A 15,878-nucleotide genomic window follows, 5' to 3' on the forward strand; every position below is an offset into this window, starting at 1 on the left:
AGGACGTCCTTCTTCACCCAAAGAGTGATTAACACTTGGAATTCACTGCCACAGGAAGTGGTGGGTGCTACAAGCATGGATGGCTTCAAAAGGGAATTAGATAAGCATATGGAGCAGAGGTCCATCAGTGGCTATTAGCCACAAGGTATAGCTAGGGGCTCTGGGGCAAGTGATGCTCTGTCTTCTTGGTGCTTGGGGGGGGGTCAACAGTGGGAGGGCTTCTAATGTCCTGGCCCCACTGCTGGACCTCCTGATGGCACTGGTATTTCTGGCCACTGTGTGACACAGAGTGTTGGACTGGATGGGCCTTTGGCCTGATCCAACATTGGCGTCTCTTATGTTCTTATGTTCTTAAATTCTGATTGCCACTTTGGGGCCAGGAAGCAATTTTTCTCCAGGCCACTTTGGCTGGAGATCCTGGAGGGTTTTCTGTCATCTTCTGGGCATGGATGAGCCCTACCTATTGCAAGGCTCTCCCAAGGGCTGAAGAATGCTCGGCAGGCCAACAGCCGTGGCTGCTCCTCCGTTGATCTTCTCCTGATGGCTGAAGAAGGCTGGTCAGGGAAATGGCTGCTCGGCTGCTGAGGTAAACTGTTCAGATTGGAGTTTTGGCGGGAGCTGGCTCTGTGGGTGGGACTCATGCACACCTTCTGATGGGCAGTTCAGGCAGCCAACTGATTTTGGCAAGCATAGAATGTTGCCATGCAGAAACACGTTTATATATAAGGACAGGATGCCTCATTATGTGGTTCTTCTGTATTGCAAGGAGCAGTTCTGTGGCACTGTTGGCTATGAAAATGCTCATCATAAAATACAATATTATTGTGATCCACAGTACATATTGTGACAACAGGGAGGTTCTTAGCTTTCTCACTTGGTAGTAGTGTTACCAACCTCCAGGTGGGACCTGGAGTTCTGGAATTACAACTGATCTCCAGTACACAGAGATCAGTTTCCCTGGAGGAAATGCCATATTCAAAGGGTGAGTTGTATGGATTACATCTTTGAGCTCCCTCCCCTCTCCAAGCTCCACCCTCCCCAGTTTCTACCCCAAAGCACCATGAATTTGTCAAGCTGAAGTTGGCAATCTTACTTGGTAGCCAAAAGCCCTTAGGCTAGGTGTGGTTTAATACACTTTATAATCTTAATAATGATGACACTGATGGTATTCTTGAGGAACCACAATAAATAAGCACATTGTTCCTTATTTTCAGGAGACCTGACTTTCTATATCAGTAATGATATAGGCAGAGAGTGTAGTTTTAATTCTAGTTGCTGTCATATTTTATGCTTTGCACAAGGAGGCCAGGCTTCATATTAGCTGTACCTTTCCTCTAACATATCACAAAATCAAAATCAGATGATTGGAAGGAAAAACTTGGTTTCACAAGATGACAATGAACACAGCCATACTTCTCTGAAAAATTGTTAATTATCTGAAGACGTATACTTCCTTACGACATATTATACATTATTTCTGCAATAACATTTTGACATAACCATTCCAGAAACTGCTGATTTAAACCCTGTTGCCTGAGGAAAACTGGAGAGATCATTAGTTAGGATAGCACAAGCTCTTCCTTGAAACAGAGTCATACACCAGGAATAGGCAATTCTACACTCATGGTTGAATAGTGCTACGGCACACCATTTTGCTGAGGGCCAAAGTTCCACTCACACAACTGAGGCAAGCACGTGGTATAGGAGCCAGTGGTATAGGGGAAGTTGGAGGACATCGCTGAAGGGCATTGCAGTTTGGTGTAGTGGTTAAGTGTGTGGACTCTAATCTGGGAGAACCGAGTTTGCTTCCCCACTCCTCCACTTGCAGCTGCTGGATGACCTTGGGCAAGCCATAGTTCTGGCACAGCTGTTCTCTCAAGGGCGGTTCCTGTCAGAGCTCTCTCAACCCTGCATCTTCCTCATCTGAGGGGAAGGGAAGGGAAAGGAGTTTGTAAGCCGCTCTGAGACTCCGAGTAAAGGGCAGGATATAAATCCAATCTCCTCCTCCTCTTCTTCTTCATTGTTTATGCCATTAGTTGCCTACTGGACCATTGTACAACGGACTTTTGAGCCACTGGAAACCCACTGAGGCTTGGCTTGCTTCCTGTGTGTCTGGTCAAGAGTATGTCTCCTCCCAGCCATTCCCCACCTTTTTAAAATAGGCACACTTCAAATAGAGATACTGCAATTTCAGCACTCTGGCCAAAACAGTTGCCTATCCCTGATAGTCTGTAGTAGGGGTGTGCAAAAATTGTTTTTTTTGGCTGGCAGTAAGACTCCGGCATGTCAGTTTTGTCAGTACCAGCTGATTCTGGAGTCTTTTGGCTAGCTGAATGTCAATTTCAGCCTCATTATATCCTATGGGTCATTGAAGTCAATGGCGAAAACATAGGGTATATTCTGGGGGCTGGAGGGGCTACAGGCCCCCAAACAGGTTGCCCTATCCCCTCCATTGTTCTCTATGGTGGGAAAAAAGTTACTTCGGCAGCAATTCCACGGCAAGCCGATTCAGATCGGAGAATCTGAATCGGCTTGCAGCAGCCCGAAAGGGGTCCGAATGGGCCATTTTCGGGGTGCATTCGGTTCGGGGTACATTCCTAGTCTGTAGATGTTTTCACCTTTTCGTTATGAGCCATCTTACAGTCATCAGGTTACAGTTACTTACAGTTACCGGGTCTCCCAGTCAGGGCCGGCTCCAGGTTTTTTTGCACACTAGGCGAGGCTACCTTCTGGCGCCCCCCACTCCCGGTGCACCCACCAGTTTTCAAACATAAATGCATTTTAGGAAGAACCCTTTAGGGGTTCGAAAGCCCACAATCCCGGTGTCTTTTTTTTCTTTTCAATTTTGTTCTTTTTTATTTGCTTTATAAACAAAAAAACCCCACTATACTTCTGTTACAACATACATTTTACAGAGAATCTTCCTTTCCCCCCCCACTACATCAAGTTATACCATATTATTCAACCCTTTATATTTTTATAACCATTCATACAATTTTTCCCAGTATTTCTCATTTTTTCCAGTATTTCTCAAACTCCTTTTCATTTTTATCTTGAATGGCAAATACCAACTTTTCCATTTCTGCAACCTCTAGGATTGTCCTTATATATTCCTCTTTTGTTGGTATATTTTCATCTTTCCAATATTTTGCAAACAGTAATCTTGCTGCAATCAATAAATGCATGATTAAATACATTTCTGTTCTATTATACGAGTCTGGCAATATACTTAACAAAAATATTTCTGGTTTGCTTTGCACTTCTATTCCCAAAATTCCTTCAATTATCTCTTTAATAATTTTCCAATATTTTTTTTAGTTTTTTTACATATCCACCATGTATGGTAAAAAGTGCCTATATTAGCCTTACACTTCCAACAGTTTTTCGATAGGTTTTTGTTAATTTTATTAAGTTTATCTGGCGTAATATGCCACCTGTAGAACATTTTCAGTACATTCTCCTTTCTTGCTTTAACATATTTAATATTTCTCATCCAGACTTTAAACCACTCTTTTAATTCTATATTTTGTCCTATATCACGCGCCCAAGATATCGTTGTCTTTGCTCCTGATCTGGTTCTACAATAACAATTAGCACAGTAATACAATCAATAAACAAAAAACACCAATGAATCAATTAACAGGGCCATTAACAAAGCCAGGAGTTCCTGGCTTCCTCCAGTGTCTGGAGTCAAAACAGGGTTGCCAACTCTGAGGGACTGGGGGAGTCTGGAGAAGGCAGAGTTTGGGGAGGAGGCAGCTCAGCTGAGTCCAGTGCACACCTTTCCTCAAGGGGACCTGATCTCTGTAATGCCGGGGGGGGGAGTGTCTCCAGGTTCCACCTGCAGGCTGGCAACCCTAAGCCCTCCATTCTGGAAAGCTGCTACTTGGCCGCAGGGAGCTGCCAGCACCTGTTGTGTGTGCCTGGCCTGGCTCGGGGCCCTGCTTGGAGGCCGGCCAGCGGGACTGGCTCCAGTGGGGCCCTGGAGGGCTGGGGGTGGTGCAGCTGCTAGGTAGGGCTGGCTCAGGCAGGTGGAGGGAGGTGGTGCAGGTAGAGCCTGGGGTGGCAGCGGCAGAGCGCAGGCACCCTGGGTCCTGCCAGCCAGCGAAAGAAGGGAGCAGGGTGGCGAAGGCAGGTGCGCCAGGAGTCCCCCCCGCTGGCTGGCTGGCCAGAGGCACAAGGGTGAGAGTGTAGCCTGCGCTTGCAAAATGAAGTGCCCCCACCAGCGGCCACAGGCAGGGCCGGCTCCAGGCTGTTCCCCACAGCACCTTCAGCTCCCCTTGGGCAAGCGGGTCACCCTCTTGGAAAGGGGAGAGAGGGGCAGGGTGGCAGGCCAGGGGCAACCCTCTTAAGGGGCCACTCTAGGCCGCTGCCTAAAAATTGTCTATGATGGGCCGGTCCTGGTCCCAGTATATCAGGAGACCATCCTCCCCCCCCCCCGCCTTTGCCTGCCTCTATTCAAGTGGGCAGCAGGAGGAAATTGCTGGGTTAAATGTCTGTGTGGGAGGTGATCTGCATAGTGTGGCATAATGACACCACATCCAGCATGCCCCCCACAGTGACCCCATCACATTGGGTGATGCTCTAGCATGCACCCAGAACTCTGTGGTTAATCCATAGAGTTTAGGTAAATGCCAGAGTGCTGCTGGGTAATGACATCACTTGTGGGTCATGCCAGAAATTATATCATAGTTCTAGGGATGCCAGTTGCCCCCCTGACCATAAATCCCCACCTCTCTCCTTTGCTACTGGTTGCAGATCATGCTCACAAACCCTAAGCCAAATGCATCTTAATATCAAAGTAGTACACCTATAATCTGTCATTCCTATAGTTTCTATAGTTAGCCAATGCTGAAATAATGAAGGAATTGCATGTTTCTGTTCATAAATCAAACATTTTGTACATGGCTCTTTAAAATATTATGTTTCCAGTAAGAGTATCAGCCTTTGAAGAAACTATCAGGACCAAGGTATTTCAAACCAAGATGGTTTGAAAAAAGCAGCTTCTGTAAGTTCGTAAAGATCTGGCCATTATTACAAAAATGGGAGATCATATTGGTGTCTTGAGTGCTGAACAAAAAAATAAATAATTCTTACAGCTTTCATGATTTAGGACCCAGGCCAGCAGTATAATACTCCAAACTAAACTCCAAAACGTTAATATATCGAACTATGAATAAATTTGGATCTGTCTCCAAGAATGGCATTTTGCAAGATGGAAAATCTGCTATCTTGGTATGCTGTTTTTCACTTTGTTATGTATACGCTAGTTACTTAGTGTAGGATTTCTCCCGGGTGTTGGCTGCTGACATTGATTTATTTAAAATAAAAATGCACTGAAGCATTTATTTGAGAAATGAGAACATGGGAAATAATGGGAAGTTTACAAACTACTGTAGAAAAAAGAAAACACAGCAATGTGTAGAAAACACAGCAATGTGTGTGGATGGCTTTTTCCCTTTCAACATTACTTTTGATTTTTAAAGTATGTGCAGAGCAGTAAAGTCACACAGACTGCTTCGGCCACAGGAGGACTTCATCAAAATTCAGACAATTTAATTGAGTACATTTGGCTAGACAGAAAATGACGAAGTTCAAAAAACACTGGTTTTTTTGGGGGAAATGCAGTACTGACACATTCTCTTTTGTTTCCAAGTCCATTATAATTTTTTACCCAATTTTAATAACGTGGAAAGAATTTCTAAAGCTGAAATTGCTCTGACATTAAAATGTAGTTTGTCAGAATAATCCCATGTGGAATACTCCAGTATATAATTTCATTGGGAGAAAACCAATATGGCTGTATCGACATGTAATTTTAGTTTATGAAAATAGCTATAATGTCCTATAAAATGAGTAAGGAATTATACCCTTCAGATGTTTTTTTCTGAACCATAGTATAGAATTCTATGACAGGAATATAATTACTTCTTGAATTTTATGGGAACTTTTAGAAGTCCAGATCTGCAGGAAGCTTTTTCCCCCTTAAAATGTTTGCCATAAAAGAGACACATGAAACCATATGAAATAGTTCTATAGAAGCAAAAGCTAACTGAATGAAGATGCATTTGTGTCTAAGTATGTTCAGCTCAGTGAAACCCATCAGTCTCCCTTAATCATTGTCTTCCTGCACTGGCCTTTCCTCATTGACCTTCCTTCCTTATGTCTTTTAATTGTCTAATTGTTTAATTTTATAATATGCATTTTTAAAAGCAGTTTTAATGGTTTTGATTGTGTGCTTCCTTGGGGGACCTAACTTGGGTGAAAAGGTGCCATAAGAATTTTGTTGTTGCTGTTGTTATGCTTCTCCTTCTCAGCTTCTTTCACCCAGAATGTAGAGGGTGAAGATGGAAGTAATCAGTTAGGTCCAGTTTATCATGGTCTCTGAATGAAGGCATCTTTACAACCCTGGATTAAACTGTAGTTTGGAATACTAGTTATTGGGCAAGAAACAAACCCCAAGTTTTTCAGATACCCAAATCACAGGAATCATAACAAACTGGAGTTATGTTTGTTTGTTTTATTGTTAGAACAGTCATAGACCACATAAAAAATAGGATACAACAAGAAGGGGGACCCGCGATACTCACTGGGGGGACATGCTCCACAGGAGAAGCAGCCGCAGGTGAGCCTTCTCCCCTGTCCACCTCGTCCCCGGCACCCACAGCGAGGCCTGACCTCGGCCTGCCAAGTTTCCCCTCCCCTAGTAGCAGCGGCGGTGCCTAGCTGGCCCACCGAACTTCCCTCCCCTGGCGGCACTTCACCGGCCCGCCGAGCTTTCCCCCTTGGTGGCAGCGGCAAGGCCTCACGGCCCGCCGAAATGTCTCATTCTCTCCCTCCCTCCTTCCCCCCGTGGCGAGGCCTCACTGGCCCGCCAAAGTTTCTCCTCCCCTCGGTGGCATCGGTGAGGCTTTGCCGGCCCGCCAAGCTTTCCCCCTTCCCGGCCCACCAAAATTTCTCCTTCCCTTCCCAGTTTGGTGTAGTGGTTAAGTGCACGGACTCTAATCTGGGAGAACCGGGTTTGATTCTCTACTCCACTTGCACCTGGCTGGATGACCTTGGGCAAGCCATAACTCTGGCACAGCTGTTCTTGAAAAAGAGCAGTTTCTGTCAAGAGTTCTCTCAGCTCCACCTACCTCACAGGGTGTCTGTTGTCCTCCTATGAGGGGGATATTCTGCATTTTTTAGATATTGGGCCATATTTATAATATATCTGTGTTTCTCAGAAATCATAAAATGTGGGTTTTTATTAGATCTAGCTGGCGTTCAATGTCATTGACCCTTTGCTTAATTAAAGATCTTGCAATATTGATATCTTGGGTCAACAGTGTGTCAAGCCTATGTACTTTAAGTTACCCTCTGTTTTACGTATCCATTTCCGTTAATGCCGATCTCGGTTTATTAAAGGGAGTAGGCCTTTTGTCAAACTGGAGTTAGAGTGAAGACTCCCTAAATCTGAAAGTCTTCAACCATAGATCCACGTGTAAGCAGAGGAAGAAGAGAGCCTACAAGATGAAAAATTTGAGGCTCATTCACCTGACAAATAAATTATAGTTTATTTATGAAATATGAATAGAGCATCTGTCTGTCTAGCTCTCTTTTTGATGTAATACTGGTTCCACAAATGTACAAAACTTAATGAGATCATTCACTTTGGTTTTATTTGTTTGGGTTTGTTTTTTTTAATTCCAGGTCTCTGACCTCTTTGCAAATTATGCTGATACATAAATGGCCTTGTTATGAGGTGGCAGCATTTCGTAGAACCAATTTCTTAAAATGAACCTGTTTAATAAAGTGTTAGTTCCTTGGTTCATGTGAAATGTGACAATGTTAAGCATTGTCTGAGAAGTCAGAGTTTCCAGTAAGAATGGAGCTGTGTCAAATACAATTTAGCAATTTTTGGTATCAAAGTAAGCATCTTGGAATTTGCTTCAGATCATTTGATCTCAAACAGCCAGGGTGTGTTCTCACAGGAAAGAGAATGCTAATTTCCCTAAGGCATTTTGAATCATCTATCTGGGACGTTTACATTTACTTCTTACAGTATCTTACACATTTTTCTTGTAATATCCTGAAGTCGTGATCACTTTACCAGCATCTGGTTCAAAGCTCATAGTCCTCACAAATGTTAAAAAGGTTACAGGTTAAGAGAGCTCAGGATGTACCATTCAGATGACCAATTTCCCTGCTATTTGAATTGGGAATTTCTTTCTTGTAGCAGTAACAGAAGGTGGGGGAGTATTTATGTGTAAAATTTAATAGGATGTCTTGTAAATTCTTTAAAAACATTTAGCAGGAAATAGAAATGTAAACTACCTTGAAGAGGACAAAGAAGGTAGGGTACAAACGTTTTAATTACTAAAATTAGCTACATAAGGAATCATTTTGAGAGGAGATTTTTGTTAGTTCTAGAATCTAGATCCTTTTTTTAAGGGAACCAAATAATCAGTATGCCTCATTTTCTCCCTGTTTCTTCCTTTATTTTCACCTGCCCTTTGGGTATTGCACAGCAGCATTTGTTAAATTTTTCCAATTATTTATCCATAGAAGAATATTTGTATTTAAAATAATTTATTTTCCCAAAGCCTCCCACTTCAGGAGCAATCATGTGTAGGTCATAGATTCCACAGTGCATTCTTAGAAAAACAACCCAAGGCACGCCCTTATTTCTTTAGGAAGTGACTGTTGGATCCAACCAGTTTTTCCTCTGTTAAACCAGGGAAATAAAGGGCCCCTTTTGACTACCAAAGAGGCTACGGTGGGGATTATGGGACCCATGTGGACAAAAGCCATGTACAATGAAAGTTCAGTGAAGAAATGAATTGGGCAAGATTGAGCACAAAAGCTTGTTGGAGCCCTGAGAAATTCTCAATCGTGGATAGCAAGATAACATTTTGGAGACTTTGGCAACCATTATGACAGCTACTTAATTGCTAACAGGAGAGATTGTAATGTAAGTATAATTTAATTCCCATGACTCAGGAGAGATAAATTGTGCACATACAGCAATTTGAAAACAGAGATGTCAGCATATGTTTTCCAAAGGTATGAATATCCTACACTTTGTGTGGGCTTGTAGTGGAATGTTCGTTTAGGAATGGCAACAACCTATGTGGTCTGTAAACACCTCTGTCAACTGGAGATTTACTGTGCAGTGCTTTAAGCATTTTTGATATTGTACATTAAAGCAAATCATAGAAGAGTAGTTCAAACACATTCTTTGCCTGGTGTGGCTAGATTAATTTCCAGTGAATACAGGAGAGTGAAGTCCATATAAGCTGGAACACTTGAAAACAGAATGGGTTAATGTATTCCTCTCTGCATCTCTCACAAAGATGGACTGATTTATCAAAGCCTAGGTAAGTGTGATCCATCATTAAGAAGATATGCCTAGCTAGCTTATTCATAACAAACGATAGATTTTCCTGCCTTAATGATCCTAGCAATTTTTTTTTATTGTGCAGTCGAATTCAAAAAAAACCCTTCAGGTGATTGTGTTTATAAAATTCACAGTTAAAGAAAAAGATTCAGAGATTGCCTCGCTTTTTCCATTTTATAAATTACATTTCAGGCATTCCAGGAGATGACAATTACTCTGCTTAAACAGTACTGATTTACAGAAGCGCTTTACAGTATGCTTAATTCATTAATTGGATAATGTGTCGTAAGAAACAGGAGAGGTAGAAAAGGAATTTAAGATGGAATCATTCTCATTTTCTGTAGGATGCGTACTTAAAATGGAGCATTAGTGTTATAAAGCCCCAGTCATTAGAGTTGTAAAGCCCCAGCATTGTAAAGCCCCAGTCATTCTTACCTACTTGAGACAGACCTAGTTTAGGAAAGAGCACTGGTATTCTTATGGAACATGGTGTTCCATTCACATTTTTTAAAAGTGTATTAAAATTGGATACAAAAAATAAGCAAGGAGCATAACAGTTTGGGTAGATAAAAATTCTGAAATTACGAATATAGCCAGGATTTCAGTATAAGGAATATTTTAAGGACACTGGGTTGCCAGGTCACCCCTGGCCACCGGCAGGGGGTCATAGAGTTGCCAGATACAGGATGAGAAACTCCCGGAGATTTGGGGGTGGAGCATGGGGAGGACAGGGACCTCAGCAGGGTACAATGCCATAGAGTCCACCCTCCACAGCAGCCATTTTCTCCAGGGGAACTGATCTCTGTAGTCTGGAGATGAGCTGTAATTCCAAGGGATCCCCAGGTCCCACCCGGAGGTTGGCATCCCTAGGGAAACAATACTAGTAGCAGGTTAAAAATTATTACAGTATATCTTTCAAAATGACCATTGTGTTTTGATAATTACTAATGAGTTCTAGTTAATGGGTATTGAAGAGAGATTGCTTTGGCCATTGCTTTGGATTATCATTATCACTTGCCTACAGAGATGGAAGAAGAAATAGCCTGGTTTGACCAGAATCAGTATCTGGGGTAGGGGGTGGGGATTGATCCAAGTAATTTGGAGACAGTTCGCGTTTGGCTGGAAAAGAGGGTGTGAGCTTGGGGTTCCATGGAGCTTGGAGCTTGGCGTTCCATGCTGCTATTGGCGAGGACGGATTAATTTCTAGAATATCTTTGTCTGCTCTCTGACTGTTAGCTCTCTACCTGTATATTGCAAACAAGAAGTTTATTATAAAAGCTACCATAAACCTTCTCTAATCCTAAAGGAAACTGACCATGTTAAACAAAAAATACCCTCAGATATATTGCTCAAAAAGTAAAGATCATAAATAGTTGCTGTTCTGTATTGTTCATAACTCATTCTTAATAGAGTTCATCTGGACAGATTCATGCCAAAGATGCCAGGCTGGCTGTGACGAGGGCCAGGGCGTTTTCAGTGGTGGCTCCACACTGGTGGAATGAGCTCCCGGGAGAGATCAGGGCCATGCACGATCTTTTACAGTTCCGTAGGGCCTGCAAGACAGAGCTCTTCCACCAGGCTTTTAATTAGGAGCTGCCATCATGTTAACAGCTTTAATTATAGCCCTGACACTTGGTTCCTGACACCTAGCCTGTGCCGCCCATTGGGAAGATCATGAGCAGAATGATAGTGAGACCTTGGGTACACTCTTAGGTGTCCCATCGTATAACAACTAATTATTATCACGCAGCACTTTATAAATTTTGACTGTAACTGAATTGTTTTTAATGATTTTATGTGATTTTAATTGTATTGTATCAACTAGTGTAAGCTGCCCTGAGCCTGCTGTAAAGCAGGGAGGGCGGGGTATAAATCAACTAAATAAATACATGCCTGATTTTTTAGCTCCAAACAGCAGTCTGTGGTTACTGGAACATTTGGTTTTGTAAATGCACGAAGAACTCCCTCCCTCAAACACAAACTGGGAAATTATAACAAGTTTCTGGATGACAAGTGGGTAAGGGACTGCGGTGGCTCAAGTGGTTGAGACACTGAACTGCAGGCTGGAAGTTTGGTAGTTCAGCAGTTCGAGACCCGAGTGCCGCAAGACGGAGTGAGCTCGTCTCTGGCCCCAGCTCCTGCCAATCTAGCAGTTCGAAAGCAAGAAATTGCAAGTAGATAAATAGGTACCGCTTCGGTGGGAAGGTAACAGCGTTCCATGCGCCTTGGCATCTAGTCAGGCCGGCCACATGACCACGGAAATGTCTTTGGACAGTGCTGGCTCTTTGGCTTGGAAACGGAGAGGAGCACTGCATCCCTCGAGTCGGATTCGACTGGCTTTCAAGCAAGGGAAACCTTTACCTTTAAGAGGCAATGATTGCTGTCTCTGATTGCTCATGCATTGTTTCCATTACCAGTTAATATTCAGTGTCAGTGTGTAATATACAGGTAAAACATACAGGTCTCTGAAGACAGAGTGATGCAGTGCAGATTTCAAAGGGCAGCTTGCGGCATACTAGGTATTTATCAAGGCCTATCAGGAATGGTGAAGAGATAATATTTCAAGATATTTTAATCAGCACAATCTGCATATTTATTGTACATGCAGTCTCTTTGTATGAGCTATGTAGATGGAAAATGTTGCAATATATTAAAACAATAGAATATGTTGCTTGTAAAGATAATGAAAGTCAAAGTACCTTTTATCAGAATTAGTTAATTGATGGAATATCTATCAGGCCCTTGCGAGCCCAGCCAGGTAGATTCTGTACAGTAGCTTATCTAGTGATCTTTGGTTTTACATACTTTGCAGAAGAGGCCATTTTATTTAACTAAAGCATTTGCAACTCTTTATTGTTCTCAACATTCACCTTTCTCTGCAAAGTGCTCTGTGGTCTTTAGGGATTTGTTTTGTTTCATTTTTTGGAAACTGAGAGAACATGAAAACAAGTGATTTTGCTAAGTCTGGTAGCCTGTGGAAAATAATATCCTGAAGTGGTGTTTTTTGCTTAACATCCTGCCAACAGTTTTACCACAATAAGTTAACATCAGTTAACTAAGCTGGCACATAATGGAATGGATCACAGGATTTGAACAAAAGAGGTGCCTATACAAAATCTAGGGAAGTGATTGAAGGACATAGCATTTCCCTGGCAAAGTCATGGCTTCATGTTTAATTTAACAAAACATTAAACATTTCATGTTTAATTTAATGAAACAGAAGAACATTAGGATTTATAACCTTAATGACACCATGTCAGTGCTATATAATATGAGCTGCACTGTGTTCTGTAAAGGACATGAAAATAGAACCAATTTTTTTTCTTCTGTGTCATTGATGGGGTGGGGGATGGGGAGTAGAAAACAACCAGATAACAACTGCAGCAAAAACAACACATTAGGCATGCACTACTAGCCTAGCTAATTTTAGGCATGCTATTAGTAGGCATTTAGGCAATCTACTAACATTTAGCATCAGCACAAATGCAGTTACTTCCCTACTCCTTATGTATCTGGCGAAACACACTTGGTGCTGTTCAAGTAGGAAGTATCATTTGTCAGGTGTTAAATTCTAACTTGGAAGAAAGTTTTGGGAATCTGCTTGGCTGCAGACTTGAAAATATGGCTCCAAATGCTCTTAGTAAAAGAAGTGAATAATGGCAACTGTTACTGAACTGCTGCAACTGCTGTCAGATTCAGTGCATCCAATATCTTATTTTAGGTATGAGATCATATGGCTGAGTTGATGGGCAGTATTTTACCTTTTGCATGGAAAGTATAGTAGCCCTTTATTATTTTTGAAATGTTGATAAATAAACATAAAATAATAATCATTTCAATTTCATCTGAGTGTACTGTTTGACATTTTTGGCAGCCCTTTCTTTCTTTTTGGAATACAGAAAATGCATCTTCAAGAGATAATGAGTAATGCTGGCAAATAATTGTATAGAATCTTCATAAACTGTTTGTGAAAAGATAGGGGAATTATTTTTGATCTGTGAATAATTTATAGCCCAGGCTGTGAATTTTGAAAGTATGGTATTAGAAGCAAAGAAAATGGCTTATATCCATAGAAACAATAATCTCCAGAAAGTTGTAGAGACCAAATGGTCTATCTATAATAATTAATATATGTATTTTTAAAAGTAGTATACTGACATCTGCAGCTTCCACTGAAGTCTGCTCTGAATCAGACATATTCTGTTTATCCTCAGGGCAGTGCACTGAAGCAAGCAATGAATTGGCCCTTCACAGTGCTTTCCTACAGCTGTGAATCTGCAGACAATCTACGAGGCATCTGACTGTCTTTGGCCTCTACTGCCTGCAAGCTATCCCTGGGATTTCTGCAAAACAAACTGCAATAGTAAAACTAAACTTTGCGTAGTTACTACATTTTAATGCTATTTTTTTCTCATAAATCTTCAAAATGGCTTTTAAATATTTTAAAAATAGTAAAATAATCAAAAACAGTGCTCAAAAATTGCAGGGATTGCTAATTCACCACAAAATTTCTGAAATACAAATGTCTTACAGGCAGGTCAAGATAGGTTAAAATAGATATTGTTGACAAGTAGCAAATGAGCTGCTGCTGTTAAAATACCTTTGGAAATGGTGGCTGGTATGAAATTTCCATCTGAGGAATTAATGGGATATGGCAAGCTTTCCCTCAGATGAGCTGAGCTCAGACTTCAGCTTGGAGGGTGGTCAACTGCTATTTATTAGGTCCATACTAGAGAATTTCTCCTTAATTTTTAAAAATAAATTTTTAATATTTCAAAAGATATGAACAATAAAGCTTGAGACAGTCGTACAAATCACTACGGTCAAGTAAAGAATGAAATCAGTATAACATGGGGACATAGAATGACACCCTCCCATGACCCACTTAAACAATCAACTCCCCTTGTTCCACCTTTTCCAAAAATAAGGACCATTTATCTAAGGAACTATACAATTCCCTCTCACTCCGAGAAGCGTTGAAATATACAGTACTTTTTTCCAACATGAAATATGAAGTGACGGACGAAAGAAAAACGCTTGGAGATAGGGTTGCCAACTGGCACTTACCCTTCCGGCGCCCTTGTATGGCTGTGGCCCCGCCCCCAGCGTGCCCGGCGTCATAATGTCACTTCCCTGTGACGTGCATGCTGGGGCGGGGTTCCCCCCGGGGCCCGATTCCCTGGCTTCTTGGAACAGGCCTCTGGGGCCGGGGGGGGGTTTTCCACCCCCCGGGAGGATTTGGCAGCCCTACTTGGAGACAAAGCGTCTGCTTTGATCCAGTAGAGGATTTCCACAGATAAATTCCTCATCTAACTGAAAACCTCCAACTTCCCCTTCATACTGTTCTGGGGTCCCCTGTTCCCCAAGAGTAGCATTTGAGGGGCATTTGGAGTTGGAGCAAGAGGGACAAGAAGAGGAAATTGCACTTGCGCTGGTAGGATTCTCTTCTGTCAGAAATTCAGCAGTGGATTCAGTAGATCCAAGCTACTGATTTATACTAGTGTAAAACCCAATAACATAAAGATTTTACATACAATGAATGTATTTTCCTGTGAAAAAAGTGTTCTGGTAGAGTCACCTCAGCAGGATTTTACCAGGTACAGAAAGTGTGAATGAAACCTGATAAGTGCTTTCATTCAGATCCTTCCCAGTAAATCTCTGTATGTTACACTAACACTGGAAAAGAGTGAGAAAATGATAATATTTATCAGTTTGTTCATTTATACTCTACTTTTCTCCCCAGTGGGGACTGAAAGTGGTGTTCATCATTCTCCTCTCCTCCATTTTATCTATTTCATGTTTTTGTCTGAAGATAGTATAAGCACACCCGAGAAATGATCTAACCTAAGGAACTCTGACATATGTAGGTGAGCTGTGTGAGTGTGCATGGGGTGCCCTGTGTAAACAGGGATTACCCAGCCTCTTGAAAGAGCATTAGGAAATGTTTCATTGTATGATCCCCACTGTGTGTGTGTATGTGGGGGGGTATTACCTGTTATTAAAGAGAACAGGGCAGCCTCTACTCATGCATAGTTCTGTGCACTCATTGGAACCCTGTAGGATTTTCGAGTACAGCGAAATAGCAGGAAAACATAAGCCACTTCACGCACTTCTAGCTCTTGGCTGCAGTCCAAAGTTCTGCTGAGTTCTGGTGAGCATATTGGGTGTGCGGAGACATCAAGGACCTGCCTTGATGACTGCCCAGTAGGAAATGTGAATGCATAGACCTGACCTGAGAGAATTACTAGGTGAGGAATTCAGAAAAGTTCAATTCATACTTCACCTGGTCATCCTCATACTGTCTTGTGCTATCACACAGTGGTGTTACTTGATTTGGGGAAACTGTGCACAATCTGTCTTGTCTTTTACCACTTTTTTCTCATGATAGTATTTCATAATTCCTAACCAGCATCCCCTGGATTTCTGCAGAGCAGAACTTTATAGCACAGTTCCAGCTGCAGGTGTCTTTATTATCCATCTTAAACTCCTTGAACCTCAT

The 15,878-nt window shown here is 42.0% G+C and overlaps 1 protein-coding gene across 1 annotated transcript in view; it reads left to right on the forward strand.

Moving 5' to 3' along the window:
* TENM2 (teneurin transmembrane protein 2) overlaps positions 1–15,878 on the forward strand; it is a 618,318-nt gene that overhangs the window by 10,770 nt on the left and 591,670 nt on the right. Inside the window, exon 2 of the mRNA XM_015407305.1 lies at positions 9,336–9,359. Within this exon, the coding sequence (XP_015262791.1) occupies positions 9,336–9,359 (24 nt within the window). The remainder of the gene's footprint in view (positions 1–9,335; positions 9,360–15,878) is intronic.

The sequence above is a fragment of the Gekko japonicus genome, unplaced genomic scaffold (assembly GCF_001447785.1).
Source record: "Gekko japonicus isolate JY-2015 unplaced genomic scaffold, Gekko_japonicus_V1.1 scaffold189, whole genome shotgun sequence".
In the NCBI taxonomy this organism is placed as follows: Eukaryota; Metazoa; Chordata; class Lepidosauria; order Squamata; family Gekkonidae; genus Gekko; species Gekko japonicus.